This window comes from Cannabis sativa, chromosome 8 (genome assembly GCF_029168945.1).
Source record: "Cannabis sativa cultivar Pink pepper isolate KNU-18-1 chromosome 8, ASM2916894v1, whole genome shotgun sequence".
Classification (NCBI taxonomy): domain Eukaryota; kingdom Viridiplantae; phylum Streptophyta; class Magnoliopsida; order Rosales; family Cannabaceae; genus Cannabis; species Cannabis sativa.
The window spans coordinates 19,010,680-19,026,682 of record NC_083608.1 but is presented as its reverse complement, the minus strand read 5'-3'; the positions used below and the strand labels follow the sequence as shown (position 1 = coordinate 19,026,682).

At 35.1% G+C, this 16,003-nt stretch overlaps 1 protein-coding gene across 2 annotated transcripts; it reads left to right on the top strand.

Moving 5' to 3' along the window:
• The first annotated feature begins 236 nt into the window (after positions 1-236).
• On the top strand, positions 237-14,400 carry LOC115701294 (protein virilizer homolog). Of its 2 annotated transcripts, none has more exons than XM_030629047.2 (28): positions 237-555; positions 831-919; positions 1,310-1,433; positions 1,721-2,329; positions 2,617-2,985; positions 3,079-3,183; positions 3,289-3,468; positions 4,050-4,191; positions 4,271-4,452; positions 4,564-4,649; positions 4,725-4,773; positions 5,178-5,244; positions 5,342-5,820; positions 5,896-5,995; positions 6,338-6,471; positions 7,079-7,146; positions 7,234-7,450; positions 7,870-8,085; positions 8,239-8,394; positions 8,485-8,538; positions 8,653-8,867; positions 8,949-9,015; positions 10,275-10,606; positions 11,085-11,265; positions 11,350-12,747; positions 12,865-13,626; positions 13,724-13,795; positions 14,079-14,400. In XM_030629047.2, the coding sequence occupies exons 1-28, from the start codon at positions 481-483 to the stop codon at positions 14,097-14,099; spliced, it is 6,549 nt and encodes a 2,182-aa protein (XP_030484907.2). In that variant the 5' UTR covers positions 237-480; the 3' UTR covers positions 14,100-14,400. The 2 variants fall into 2 exon arrangements, with proteins under 2 accessions (XP_030484907.2, XP_030484906.2); XM_030629046.2 differs by having other exon boundaries at positions 248-555; positions 4,047-4,191.
• The last annotated feature ends 1,603 nt before the right edge of the window (positions 14,401-16,003 follow it).

Sequence of the window (16,003 nt, the reverse complement as noted above, 5' to 3'; positions counted from 1 at the left end):
ATTTTACATAATGTTTCTGTTTGTCATGTTAAACGATCTGCTAACAAGGCCGCACATTGTGTTGCTCGCGGTGCTTGTTTTTGGTCTGGTCGTCTTTTTACTAAGAGCAATGTTCCCTCTGCTCTTCAGTCTATTGTAATAGCGGATATTGCTATCTAATGAATTACTTTATTTCAAAAAAAAAAAAAAAAAAAGTAGTCTTAATTTTACTAATTTTTTAAAAATGACATTGAAAAAAAGAAAAGAAAAAAATCACATAAATATAAATACCTCAAAATGTCTTCCCTCCATCCATCCCTTCCCTCTCCGTCGTTCGCTTTGGCCGACGATAAACCAGAAAAAGAATCCCCAATACTGCCTGCCATTTAGCCTCCATACAGTTCAGTGCTGCTCAAACCCTAGAACCTCAACTTGGAGACACTCCACTACATGTCTTCTTTACAAATCTAAATTTCAGTCGAGGGTCACCGAAATTGCCCCATGGGTCGGCCGGAGCCTTGCGTTTTGTTCGCTCAGACATTCGTCCATCCCCATCTCGATGAATATGTCGACGAGGCAATTTCCTGTCTTACTTCGTTTTTGCTTAATTTCTTTTCCAGTTTAATGATTCGTACACATATATTTATATAGATTCATTTTCTTAATCTCAAGTCTCGATTCTCCTTGTTCGATTACTGTCGTGTTGATTTTCTCTTTGTTTCGAAGTTTCACTTAGAGGAATTGCTTTCTTTAATTTTTTGGGGTATTCTTGTTAATTTAAAACTTACATTTGTTACTGTTATTTATTTGAGAAGTATTAGTGATCATAATTTTGCAATTGTCTTCTTCAGGTGTTATTTGCTGAACCAGTTGTCATTACTGCTTGTGAGTTTCTAGAACAGAACGCTTCTTCAACATCTCAATCAGTAGCACTTGTTGGGTAAGTGGCATTGATAATTAAAATCACTAGTTTAATGTTTCTTGCACTGAATTCTGGAAATTATATCAGTTAAACGCTTCTTCTGATATTGTTTTATACTTATAATACTTCAAAGTGCTATTTTGTCTTAGATGATGAGAATGGTTTGGCGATTATGTCATTTATGCTGATTTTCTCGTGTTAGGGTTTGCACACTCTTTTATTCATCATCCTCATTCTTGGAATAGAAGAGCTTTTGTTTATGCAAAATCTTAGAGAATTTATAGAGCAGTGTTATATTGCCTGGTTGATGTGGTTCTATCAAGATTTGTGGAAAGAAAAAGTTCAAGTGTTTAATTCATGATGCCCGAGTAACATTTAACGTTATTGTTGGTATGTTTTCTGTTATAGGGCTACATTGCCTCCTTCTTTTGCTTTAGAGGTATTTGTTCAGTGTGAGGGAGAGACAAGGTTCAGGCGTCTTTGTCAGCCTTTCCTGTATTCTCATTCATCGTCAAATGTGCTTGAAGTAGAGGTAATTAATTGTGCTATTTTTCATTACATTCCTGTTCAATGTCAAGTGCGGTCTTACTGTATTTTTTAAATGTGAACTGCCAGCACTCATCAATGAATTGGTGTCATTCTTTATATACAGAGTGATCAATATGTTTTTGGGGAAAGACTATTCATGCAGGCTTGCCTTATTTAAAGTGCTCACTTTTTTTTGTAATAAAAAAAAATTCAGCCTAGGCTTGTTTGTAGTTAATTTTTAAGTTTTTGTTGGGCCTATTGCTTATAGGAGTCATATCACATGACTTGCAGGCTGTCGTCACCAATCATCTTGTTGTCAGGGGTAGTTATCGTAGTTTGAGTTTGGTCATATATGGAAACACAGCAGAGGATTTGGGGCAGTTTAACATTGAATTTGGTGATAGCTCGATAACTAATCTTGTTAGGTCTGCTGATGGAACACTTGAAGACCTTCCGTTGGCATTGCGTTCAACTAATATAACAATTGAAGAACCTATTTCAGCTTTGAAGGCTTTATCACTACCTCTTCCTGCATCAGATATGTCCATTGAAGCTAAGCAACTTCTACAGATGTTGGTTAAGATTTGGGAGTTGCCGAATTTAGGGAATGGCGTAAGTAAAGTTGTTAGCATTTTAGTCTCAGTAGCATCGTCCTATGCTGATGTTTTGGATAAACCCAACAGCTATGAAGAGCTGCAGAATGTTACTAGTGAAGCCTTAAAGGGTCTTTTTGATCTCTATCAATGTGAAACAGAGAATGCATCAGCCAAATTGTTAGAAGATGGCTCCTTCTTTGGATCTGAGGCTGACTTAACTGGTAAGCAGTTGGTGGATATGTTGAAACATTACTTCTCTTTTAAGAGGGAGTCCTTGCATGTTGGGCAACACCAGATCACACATGTAAGTTAAGTACTGCTTGTGCTATTATTCATGCAATCACATTTTTGTTAAATTACTGATACTCTTGTAACAATCAGAATAGATTATGTCTTTCTCACTTTCTTCTTCCTTTGCTTGCTCAAATTATATGTATATATATTTATATGATATAAAAGAAGAGTGCATTGTATAAGATGATAGGGTATCGTCTGTATTACAGCCTAGGCAGTTGCAGAAAGGCTGCTCATTCTAAGACAGTGCATATAGGTTGCTCAAGTTATATTTCTAATACTTATCTTTCTTTTCAGAGTACATATGTCATTATGGGATTGAGTGTGGCTCTTCTATTGTGCTCTGGTAGAGATAGCTGCTTTAACTTTGTTAGTGGTGGGGGAATGGATGAGCTTGCTCATGTTTTCTGCTATGACAGACAGAAATCTACTGCGACAACATTACTGTTACTTAAAGTTGTTGAGCAGGCTACTCGATTCTCTTTTGGTTGTGAAGGATTTTTAGGCTGGTGGCCTCGTGAAGAAGGAAACATTCCAAATGGTATCAGTGAAGGTTATAGTAAATTGTTGAATCTTTTATTGCAAAAACCACGACATGCTGTCGCTTCTCTTGCAACTCATGTTCTCCATCGCTTAAGATTCTATGAAGTTGTTTCTAGATATGAGGTAATGCCTTTCAAGATGAATTTCTTTTTTTTTTCTTTCTGAATTTCTCTAAATTATTGGAATCGGTATCCTATAGTAGTTTGGATTTTGTAGTTTGCAGTTCTATCTGTTCTGGAAGAAGTTTCCACTATAGAGAGGATTACAAGTGCTAATGTGGACATGCTTATCACTGCAAAATTGCAACTTAAAAAACTCTTGGTCAGTTTAACTTTCTTTTCTGGTCTTATTTTAAATTTGTGATCTCGATGTGAGAGATTTGAATTTCTAATTCTTAGGTTCTCTTTGCTGACAATTATTCTGCAGAAATTGATTACTTCATGTAGCTCAATCGAAGACCCTTCTCCGGTAGCCTGTGCAACCAGATCACTGAATATTGGGCAAACAGAAGGTTTGCTGTCATATAAGGCATCCAGTAGCTTGATTGGATCATCGGATTATTTCTCAAATTGGGATGTCAATTTGCATCTTTTGGCACTTCTTAAGGTACATTTTTCTTTTAGCTTGTAATATGTGTGTAAAAGATGGATATACATATTTACGTGTATCATGGACCGTACTCTGTTTAGTTTGTTAACTATATCTTATTTTTCTTGTGTGATAATTATGATTCTTTTGTCGATGTACGATTGTAAGGTTAACACTAATTATGCTTTATTAATACTGTTCCCAGAAAATTATGCCAACATTTATTCTTAAATTTTCTTTTATATGAACGCTGATTTGATTAGGATTGATTTGTTTACTCATATAATACCCATTTCTATGTGAGATGCTTAGCTAAAATTGTCAGGCTTGTGGTTTGCTCTTATATGATTAGAGGTTTTAGCCCCTTTCTAGGTGTCTACCTACATAGCAATTGCTATAATTTTCTAGTCTCCATATATCATAAGGTTAGCCTGGGAGGCTATTTTTGAATGCACACACACACACACACACACACACAGATTTATGGTAATGGACATTATATTCTTCTTTTCTGTGGTTTCTTAAAAATAAATTGTACCATGCTTTATGCCGTCAAATATATATTAATATATTTATACATATATGTTTTCTTGAAGCAGGACATGGGCTTTCTACCTCTATCAATTGCATTGTTATCATCATCTACTTTACCTTCAGAAGTGGGACATGCTATGGATGTATACGTGGATATTGCATCCTCTATTGAAGCCATAATTATTTCGCTTCTCTTTAGTCGTTCAGGTCTTCACTGTCATCATTTCTCTTTACTTAATGATTTTTCTAAGATCTCGTGATTCTCAACATACGTTATTATATCCAGGTCTCATTTTCTTGCTACAACAACCTGATCATTGTGTGACACTAATAGATGCTCTAAAGGGAGCTAGGGGTGTGAATAAGGATGTCTGTCTTCCTCTGCGTTATGCATCTGTTTTAATAGCAAATGGATTCTTGTGTGATTCTCAAGAAGTTGGGATGATTATTGGGATGCACTTGAGGGTGGTTAGTGCTTTGCTTCATCCAAGCTTATGCCTGCTATTTCTTTTTCTTTTTCAAAATTTTTTTTGCTAATAACTGGTTGCTGAGAGATCAGATTATTGTGTTGTTATGCAGGTTAATGCAATAGATCGTTTGCTGAAATCATCCCCAAACTCGGAAGAGTTTTTATGGGTCCTGTGGGAGCTATGTGGTTTTGCAAGGTGGTACTATTTAGTTAAAATGTGATTTTGGAATGCTATACAATGTTCATGATTGTGATTTCTTATTGTCTACAGGTCTGATTGTGGACGACATGCTTTGTTGGCTTTGGGATACTTTCCAGAGGTATATGCCATCTTGAAGTTTATTTTAAATGGTTCTTTTGTATTAGGGGAACAAATTATTATGATATTTTTTTGTTTCTATATTTTTTCTTTTATGTCACTGTGTAAACTAATTTAATGATTACCTGTAAATTAAGTAACTCTTATTTGTATTTTTTTTAGTGAAATGTTGTCAAATATGTATTATGCTTTGAAGAGTTTTTGCTATTCTTAACATGGTTACAATTTATCACGAGTAATCATGATGTAGAATCTACTTTAATAGATGTTTTTATGGCCTAGATGGTTGATAGCAATATGGTATTTCTTCAGTATTAGTCTTCATGATCGTGTTGTCATTTTTATTTAGTCATGTTTGGTTACATTCTTTACTTTTGAATCTCAATTATTTTTTATCATTTATAGGCTATGAAAATTTTGATTGAAGCGCTGCATTCTGCAAAGGAACCAGATCCAGTTGCCAAAATTAGTGGTAATGAACTCCTCTAATTGAGTCTGGAATTCGATGAAATATCTTGTTCACACCGTTTTAGTTATGCATTTACTTACTTGTTATTCTGGATATTCAGGAGCTTTGCCTCTAAATCTTGCCATATTTCACTCGGCGGCTGAGATTTTTGAAGTAATTGTTACTGATTCAACTGCATCTTCTCTTGGTTCTTGGATTGGACTTGCTGTAGAACTCCATAGAGCATTGCATTCCTCGTCTCCAGGATCCAATCGAAAAGATGCTCCTACGAGGCTGTTGGAATGGATAGATGCTGGTGTAATCTATCATAAAAATGGGGGTATTGGGATTTTGCGGTATGCTGCTGTCTTAGCTTCTGGAGGAGATGCCAACTTAAGTTCAACAACCACAGTAGTGTCAGATCTAACAGATGTAGAAAACATTATTGGAGATTCCTCTAGTGGTTCTGATGTTAATGTTATGGAGAATCTTGGAAAAATTGTCTCTGAGAAGACTTTTGATGGAGTGATCCTTCGTGACTCATCTATAGCACAGTTAACAACAGCTATAAGAATTTTAGCTTTCATTTCAGAGAACTCAGTATGTAACTGTATCTATCAGCTAGTTTACGATTGTGATTTTGTATGCTGCTTACAATGTTTTGTTTGAATATAGTCTGTTGCTGCTGCTCTGTATGATGAAGGTGCCATAACAGTCATATTCACACTTCTGGTGAACTGTAGGTTCATGCTTGAAAGGTCATCAAACAGTTATGGTATGTTGTACAGTTCTTCTTCTTATCATGTTTTTCTTCTTCTTCTTTAAAATATAATTATTATCATGTATCGGCAGGAATATGACAGTTAAGCACTTCTCACAAGAACAATCAGAAGAGAAATGTTTTTGCCTATTTAATTATTATTATTATTTTTAATCATGGGACATGGATTTTGTAGTCCGTTGCTTGTATAATTGTTTTACATCTTTTGTTGCTGGATATTATGTTTGTCTTATGTTACTAGTTTGTGCAATTTTTAGTTGTTTACTAAAGATACTATTGTCCTTTTGGCTGTCATCTAATATATTTATGGAAATGAGATATTTTGGCCTTGGACAGATTACCTTGTTGATGATGGCACAGAATGCAATTCTACGTCAGATTTACTACTAGAACGTTATCGTGAACAGAGTTTAATTGATCTTTTGGTTCCTTCCCTTGTGTTGTTGATCAACCTCTTGCAGAAACTACAGGTTTTTTTTTTTAATTATTAGTTTTTTATGCATATATATATATATTTATTGAATTGATTTCATGTTATTCATATGATTTGTTTGGATGAGAAGAGTGGTATTAAGAATTTTGTTATTGTGTTAGTGTTAATTGTCAATATAATTGTTACTTGTGTATTCAGAAAATTTGTTTCTTATTGGAGTGGAGCAATTTCACATTCTATTATGTTTTTTTTTGAATAAACATTCTATTATGTTAAATGTAAAACAGCGATGAGAAATTGGGTTGGCGTGTGTACATGCCATACATAAATGTATGTATTTTTCCTTATGAATTATAGAAGAATGAATTTATTAAGAAAGGGAAGTTACATGGAAGGGCTAGGGGTGTTAGTAGGGACCGGAGTCTATAATTGATTTTCTATTCCTTCATATTTTGGTTCTTGAAGTTAAAACCTAAATCTACAGTGAAATGATCACTTTGTTCATTTTTGAAGCACTGACTCCACTGGTTTGGATGTTGTGGAAAAAACTTTTAGTGCATTTATGTGTATTTGTATTGTATTGTTATATCATGTTGAGCACTTCCGTTACACTCAATCTTGAGTTGTTTCATTATTTATTATAGGAAGCTGAGGAGCAGCATAGAAATACCAAATTAATGAATGCGCTTCTTCGACTGCATCGAGAAGTTAGGTTGGCAATACTTCCTTTTTTATTTTATTGCAGCCTACATTATTTAATGTTCCTTTTTATACTTATCTGATCGGATTCTGTAATCAGTCCAAAATTAGCAGCATGTGCAGCGGACTTATCCTCATCTTATCCTGATTCTGCGCTTGGTTTTGGAGCTATTTGTCATCTTGTTGCATCTGCACTTGCTTGTTGGCCAGTATATGGTTGGACTCCTGGTCTCTTCCATTCCCTCCTTGCTAGTGTTCAATCTACTTCAGTGCTGGCTTTGGGTCCTAAGGAAACCTGCAGTTTGCTCTGTCTTTTGGTATGCTATTTCTTTTATTTGGTTTAGATACTGCTTTAGCTAAAATTTAAATTGTATTACGTTAAATGTTCAGCTTGCTAAGCTTAACTAGCAGCAACTAGTGAGTCTATTGTAATGCAAGTTGTTTTTACAAAACAGTAGTTAGCATCCTTTTTATTTTAAACAATTTTTGAAAGCACCAGAGTTTAGATAATAATCTGTTTATAATTATAAAAAGCAGTAATGCTTGTGCACTCATATATTTGTCTGTTTAGCTGCTATATCGGTCCATTTGAATATTTGTTATATTATTGTATTTTCTGCAGCTAATGATTATTGCTGTGGAAACTATGCATTTTGCATGCTGAAGCTGCTATAAGCTTCACACTTAAACATTGAGTTTAGTTTAATGTCTTTCTTTATCACTCTTGCAATGCTAGAATGATTTATTTCCCGAAGGAGGTTTCTGGCTTTGGAGAAATGGATTGCCCTTGTTGAGTGCCCTTAGAAAGTTGTCTGTTGGTACATTATTGGGGCCCAGGAAGGAAAAGCAGGTCAATTGGTATCTTCAGCCTGTGCATCTGGAGAAGTTGCTTGCTCAATTGATGCCACAGCTTGACAAAATTGCCCATATTATCCAGCATTATGCTATTTCTGTATGTGACTTACCCTTTGGCCTTAGGAGTTATTTCCTTTATTTGTTTATTTACATTATACCATTATTGCCTTTTATTCAACTAGGGGGAGGTGTTTCTGAAAATTTATCTGCTTGTATTGTTCTGTATGACTGAATGATGTTTCTCTTACAGGAATTGGTAGTGATTCAGGACATGCTACGCGTTTTTATAGTACGCATTGGATGCCTAAAGGTTGAAACTTGCTCTGTCCTTCTTCAACCTATCCTCTCCTGGATAAGCGAGCATGTCTCTGATGTGTCATCTCTATCTGAAATGGACAGTTTCAAGGTAACTTTTTTTTTTCCCTTTCTAACTCTAAAATCTTGATATTGATATCTAATTTTCCAGAATTAAACGTTTTATTCATGCACTTTTCAGGTTTACAGATATCTTGATTTTCTTGCCAACCTATTGGAACATCCACATGCCCAGGTTCTTATCTATTGCAGGCTTGTCGATTAAATGTTTTTTTGTTTTTATGTTTGGACCTCTTTTTCATTTCTTCTATATCAGAAACAGATTCAAGTATGGGCTTTCTTCTTTCAGGCATTTTTGTTAAAGGAGGGTTTCATTCAGATGCTTACTAGAGTGCTGGGAAGGTGTTTAACTGTTATTGATTCAGATGGAAAACAAGTTTTAGACACTACGAGTTCAACTAAATGTGGGGTTGCTATTCTTAGCTGGTGTGTTCCTGTATTCAAGTCCTTCTCATTATTATGTAGTTCTCGAACATCTGTTCACCGTGCTGGAAAACATGATTTGTAAGTATCCCTGTTTCTCTCTTTTCTTTCTCTTTCTTAGTCTCTCTCTGCATTTCCTAAAATACTTTGGTGGTTCATTAGGCACGGCTTTGAAATCAGTGCTGAGGACTGTGCTGTGATCTTATCGTATCTCCTCAAATTCTGTCAGGTAGCATTTAGTTCTGTGTTTTTCTTTTCCATGCTATAACTTTATGTTTGTAACTTGTGAGAAAATTAAAATATATATTTTCTTTTTAAGTAGATTGTGTGTATGTGTTTCTCTTTTAATACTGCAGCATCATGTTTTTTATTTATGAAATATACTCAAGCTTATCTCTGTATATGAACTATGAAGCGTACTTAAGAATGTTTCGTTCTCTATGTTTGAACTTGTTTTGGACCTTGTTTTGGGATGGTAGGTTCTGTTGGGAGAAGTTTTTAGGAAAAATACCAAAAGGATTTTTTTAGCTATATTTACTAAATTTTCTTTTATAACTATCCTTGGGCCCAATTTGATGAAGCTTTTATAAAAGTTAAATGTTGCTTATTGAAAATTTTCTCTTCCATGATAGGGTTTTGGTAATTGGCTAATTGCGTGTTTGGTGTGATTGAATTTATCAAAAAGAAAAATCTCTCTTTTTCTTTTAATAATATAATTATCAAATAAATTGTTCAGTACTTATTTAAGTAACAACTTATTTAAGAAGTATAATAGCTAAAGCTAAAATTTGAAGCTACACAACCGAACTTCAAATTATGGCTTATAAGAGAATCTGTAATCATTTTATATATTTACTTGCTGTAACATGCATCATTCATGCTAGGAAAAAAAACATGTATTATTCATTGCTAATATATATATTTATTTATTTATTGCCTGAAAAAAAATTATCATATATGATAAAAATATCTGAATAAACCAATATAAATATATATAAAATTAATAATAATAAAAATTATATATTTTTTATTTTGTTTAAAAAAGTATTTTTGCTGCTTATATTTTATTAGATATATATTAAAATGATATTTATTTTAATAATTTTGTATTTAATTCATACTTTGATTATAGATTATCAATTGCCATGCTTTTGTTTTTCCAATTCACAACTTTTTAAATTATAAATTATAAATTACCAAATACACAACAATTTCATGTTATTCCAACATATTAAATGTTTGTCTAAGCGATAATGCTACCAAACCGACCCTTTGTTTGTGACAATTATAATTTATAATCAAAGAAGAAAAAGTAGTCGAAAAATAAAATAATAACACTAAAATTCTGGGATTCAAGTAAGATAATAACTATTTTTTGGTGCTTTGACTGAATGTAAGGATAAAAAATTCTATTTATTTCATCATATCAAAAGGGAAAAAAGTTATCAGTGTCAAAATCGTGTGATTATTTTATTTTTAATTTTTCAGGTTCTACCAGTTGGAAAAGAGTTGTTGGCGTGTCTTACTGTTTTTAAAGAACTGGGTTCTGACAATGTAGGCCAAAATACTTTAGTTGTTATTTTCAACCGTGTTCTATCCCGAACTGAGGAAATTGGATCACATAGAGCACAGGAAAGGGATGACAATGGAGATTATGGCAATGTTGATGAATTTGAATGGAGAAAACAGCCCCCTTTGCTATGCTGCTGGAAGAAGTTGTTACAATCTATAGATAGTAAAGACGGGTTTTCAGATTATGCCATTGAGTCTATTAATGCGTTGTGTTTGGGTTCTTCATCCTTTTGTATGGATGGGGAGAGGTTAGTTTTCATGCCTTTATTTAGTTGTTTCTCTGCAGGAACATCATCTTTACTGCCCCTTTATTTTTCATTGTGTATGTTATTCACCATATAATTTTCAGCATGTCATTGATTTAGCTGTAATGCTATTTCAAGTATTTGCTCTTTGCTTTCTGCTTCCTTTTTTTCCAATTGCTTTAGAGTAATGATATGTGCACCCTAAATATGCACTCAAACATTACACAGTGATATGAAACTACTCTTTTTTAAACATTGGGCCCTTGTTTAGATGAATGTGATTGATTGATAAAGCTGACACTAATGTAATATTTGGGTACACATATCACAATTCTTTACTGAAAGGCTATACGTCTGTTGCTAGAGGTTGTTTTTGTCGACTTGGAGTGAAGTTGACTCATGTGGGACTTTAGATTGTTCAATTTTTCTTTAGTTGTTTACAATGTTTGATTTGGAAACTAAATGTTGTTTCGTTGCTTAGTTTGAAGGACCAGGTGGTTGCTGTGAAGTTTCTTTTTGGCATTCAGGATACAAAAGAAGGAGCAGATGGTGCTCCTGAAGAACAGATAAATTACATACACAAATTAGTATCTCTGTTGAGTTCAAAGATTGAAGATGATGAATATTTGACCAACTACGATATTCAAACTGCTTTTTATCAGGCATACTTATTTGAAATTGTGTTTATAAGTTTATTTCTTTTGTTATAATTTCTGTTAATTCATGATGTTATTGACTATTTACAGGTTTTAGATTCTGCAAAATTGTTGCTGTCAATACTGCAAAACCCTGCTGGTTCAGTAACAGCAAATGACATAATTTCCAGTGGTCGGGTTTCATCAGATCTGTTTTCTTCAAAAGCCCATCTGATGTCAGATGGTGAAGCTGAAAGGTCTGAAGATTATCTTTTCCAAGGACTCGGAGACAAGTTTCTGTGGGAATGTCCAGAAACATTACCTGATAGATTTCCTCAGACAACACTTTCTGCCAAACGAAAAATGCCTTCTGTAGAAGGATCAAATAGGCGTGCTAGAGGAGAAAATTCTCCAGCTGAGAATGCAGCTCAAAATGCATTTGCACGAGGACTTGGGCCATCTACTACCTCTTCAGCTCCTACTCGGAGGGATACTTTTAGGCAGCGCAAACCGAATACTAGCAGGCCTCCGTCCATGCACGTGGATGACTATGTTGCAAGGGAAAGAAATGTTGATGGGGTTACAAATTCTAACGTGATTGCTGTTCAGCGAGTAGGAGCAACTGGTGGAAGGCCTCCTTCAATTCATGTGGATGAATTTATGGCTAGACAGAGGGAGCGCCAGAATCCCATGTCTGCAGTAGTCGGAGTGGATACAACACAGGTCAAGAATGCAACTTCCATGGGTGAAATAGCTTCAGAGAAGTCCAGCAAACCTAAGCAATTGAAGACAGATCTGGATGATGATCTTCATGGGATTGATATAGTTTTTGATGGCGAGGAGTCCGAAACTGATGACAAATTACCCTTTCCTCAGCCAGATGATAATCTGCAGCAGCCCTCCCCTCTTATTGTCGAGCAAAATTCTCCCCACTCTATTGTTGAAGAGACAGACAGTGATGTTCATGAGAGTAGCCAATTTTCTCGTTTGGGCACACCTTTAGCAGCTAACATTGATGAAAATACACAGAGTGAATTTTCTTCAAGGATGTCGATTTCGCGTCCTGAAAAGTCATTAACTAGAGAACAGAGTGTTACTTCGGATAAGAAGTATATGGAGCAGTCTGATGACATGAAAAATGCAATTACAGTCAAGAATTCTGGTGGGTTTGATTCTGTGGTAGCATCAAACAATCCTGGGTTTCCTGGTTCTATTTATAGTCATGCATCACCATCATTGGCACCATTACCAGTGGATACTAGGTTGACTCCACAAAATTTACATCAAAAGAACATTCAATTTCCCTCTATGAATGTACCTGTACCTACAGGGTCTCAAGGGCATTATGACCAGAGGTATCTGCTAAGTCAACCTCCCTTGCCTCCAATGCCACCGCCTCCAACAGTTGCACCTGTGATATCTCAGAGTTCTGATCTAGTTTCAAGCCAACCATCCTCATTTATGAATTCTTTGACTGATGTCCAGAATCCATCTCTATCATCTTTCCAAGTATGAGAAAATAGGGCTTTTCATGATTTTATTTTTCAATAAGTTTCCCTGTATTTGCTACCTTTAGCTAGTTTATGCGCATCTATGTAATAACTTGGTGATCCCTTTATTTTGCAGGTTCATTCAGAGTACATGTTTAACAACAGTTCTGCATCATTAGGGATAGATGCCAAGTTCTCGAGGAATTCCATCTCTTCTCCCGGTGGATCTGTTAGGCCACCACCACCACTTCCTCCTACTCCACCTCCTTTCTCATCTGGTCCATATAATATAACTTCTAATAAAAATTCTTCCTCCCAACCTTTAGCACACAACCAGATGGAGATGACATCTTCAACTGCTTCAGGGACGAGAGCAAATGCCTATGCACCTGCTCCCCATTTGTCACACTTGGGTTTCAGTAGGCCAGGGTCAATGCCTGCAAATCTCTATGGAAACTTCCCAACTCAGCAGGTTGATAATCCACCAAATGTCTTGCAGAATCTCTCCATTACTCAGTCTTCCATTCAGTCAATTCATTCCCTTTCTCAGTTGCAGCCACTTCAGCCACCTCAGCTCCAACGTCCTCCGCAGCCTCCCCACCACCTTAGGCCACCTATGCAAGCTTCACAGCAGTTGGACCAAGGCGTGTCTTTGCAAAGTCCTGGTCACATGCAAATGCATTCCTTACAGATGCTACAGCAACCACAACAGGCTTCTCATATGAATACATTTTATCAGCAGCAGCAGCAACAAGACTTTTCTCATGTGCAGCTGCAGCATCAAGTTGAACATGCTCATCCACAAATGATAAACCCACTTATGGATACTGCTTCACAGCAGCAACAAGATCCAGCAATGTCATTACAGGAGTTTTTCAAATCACCCGAAGCTATTCAGGTATTTTGAATTTGTTTATATGCTAAAAAATCTTCAATTCTGTTTGATCAGAATCCCCTGTTATAACTTCCCCATTACTTACACATTTTGTTGGCAGTCTTTATTGAGTGACAGAGACAAACTCTGCCAGCTTTTGGAGCAGCACCCCAAGTTAATGCAGATGCTTCAGGTATTTCCCTTGTATATTTTCCCTTTTCTCAGGATTGCTAGTGATTTTGATGAATGATAAGTAATTAACTGTACAACTTTCTTTCATTTAATTTCTTGATCATGTTATCTTAGTTGTACAACTTTCTGTATCACTTTCCCCTTGTTCTCCCTCTTTAGTCTTCCCCATTTCATTTTTTTGCTTCTCATAATCAAAATCTTAGATGGTCATCTTTTGAGGACTCTTCATAATGTGTTGTACTTTACATTTTATGCTTCTCTGATATATAATTATGGTTTGACAGGAGAAATTGGGGCAACTATAGGGAGATGATGTAGAAGTAAAGACTAAAGAATGCTCCTGGCGTGTTCCCATTCGTGTATACTTGGAGATCAATAATAGCTCATCCTGTATAAATTAAAATTATATTTTCAGTAGTAGGCTTATCTTTCATCCAATTGAGTTTTGTTCTTGAGAAATTTTGTACGTTTTATGCTCTGTATAAACATTGTTTATTGTATAATTCTTCTTCGTCCAGTGACTAGAGTTAAACTGGATTCTGGTCATCTTGCAAATGCAAGTTATGCCCTTCATATTTTAATTTTACCAGTTTTATATTGTTTGTATTGTGTTTGTTACTTATTTCTTTCATCTGCAGCAAATGCATCATGCTTGTCATATTATTCTCTTTAGGGAAAAAAATGGAACTTTCCTTATAATACAAATATAATTTTCTACAATTTCATCTACTTAAATAAAACAATTTTCATTGTAGGCAACTTGAAATATGACAAACCCACATTGATTTTTTTTCCCTATTGGTGTGCCCTAAGGATTCTTGATATCTAATTGTTTGTTTTTCTTCATAATGTTTTATTTTTTCATTTTTAAATAACTAAGTAGAGTTTACACATCTATACTGAGAATAATTTAGTTCATTTAAGGGTGTTCATAAATACTCGTAAATTCAATTTAATTCATACGATTAAGATCTATTTGTATAGATATTTTAAAGAAATTAAACCAAACTAATACATATTGCATATATTTTTGAAAACTTAATAATATAGGGAAATTTAAGTAAGTACAGTGTTTTCCATTTTTATTTTATTTTTAGTGTAGCACGCATATTTACTATATTTTTGTTACTTATGTTTTATATTGTGTACTAACTATTTTTGCTAAAAAAAATTTGTTCCATTTTACCTTAATAATATGTTTTATGTATATATGTCACTTTTGTGACAATTTTTTTTTATTAAAAATCATGATAAAAAGTTGAACAACCCTCTTTTACATGTTTTATCTTTTATATTTTTACTTATATTAGATTTTTTTCTTTATTTTTCATTCTAATTCCCATTTTCTCTCCTGTTCATCTTCTTCTTTATTTTTTCTTTTTCTTTTTATCTTTATCATGGGAGAAAATAAGGGAAATGCCCAAGAGACTTCTCCAGAAAGGTGTACTGGAGTGCCTCAAGTTAAAATACGTCAATCTAGGTGCTCATTGGCTGGGGGGCATGCACTAGACCCCTAGGTGGGGGGCAACATCTCTAAAATTTATCTCGTTTATGTTCAATCTTCTTTTTGGTGAAAAGTACTCAACGAATTTCAGCTTCGTCAAATTTGCACGGGCGTCACTGGTGAAACGAAATCGGTGCTCAAGTTGAAATGTCAACCTAGGCACCCATAGTTGGGAATGGGCTCTTTCGGGATTCCATTGATGAAATATCATGTCTTGACATTGTTTCCTTGATGGATTTGAGGAATTAGGGTCCAAAGATATCCCCAAAAACCTAAACCCTAGCCGCAGTGTGCCTAGATCAACTAAATATCAAATTGGGCGCCTATTAGGGCTTCATAGTGCCCGAGTGCCGTTTCTTGTAGACTAGTCTCCAAACTCTGAAACTTGATTGGGACATGTCTCTCATGTATCATAGGGCAATGGCTAAGCAGATCGCCTAAAGGAAGTTGTTGGGAACTAAAAGTGATGTGAGACGACGCACAAGATGTCAGCCTGGGTGCTCAGTATTTGTACTAGACGAAAGTTGAGCCCCAAGATGTCCACGTGAAATCCTCAACTTCATGGTTCATCATTTTAGGGTCATTATGACCTATTTATTGAAGGATAACACCTAGAAATGACTTTGTTGGATCTTGATGCTTAATTGGGTGCCCTTAATGTGCATGTAACACTGTCCTATCCTTGGCAGCAGGGCCCCAGGTGTT

What these genes read in the sequence shown, in the direction of transcription:
- LOC115701294 (XM_030629046.2), top strand. Translation starts at nt 481, where the DNA reads ATGGGTCGGCCGGAGCCTTGCGTTTTGTTCGCTCAGACATTCGTCCAT. An exon ending in ACCTCTTGCAGAAACTACAG is followed by an intron (nt 6,472 to 7,078) that starts GTTTTTTTTTTT and finishes TATTTATTATAG; the next exon opens with GAAGCTGAGGAGCAGCATAG. An exon ending in TCCAGCATTATGCTATTTCT is followed by an intron (nt 8,086 to 8,238) that starts GTATGTGACTTA and finishes TTTCTCTTACAG; the next exon opens with GAATTGGTAGTGATTCAGGA.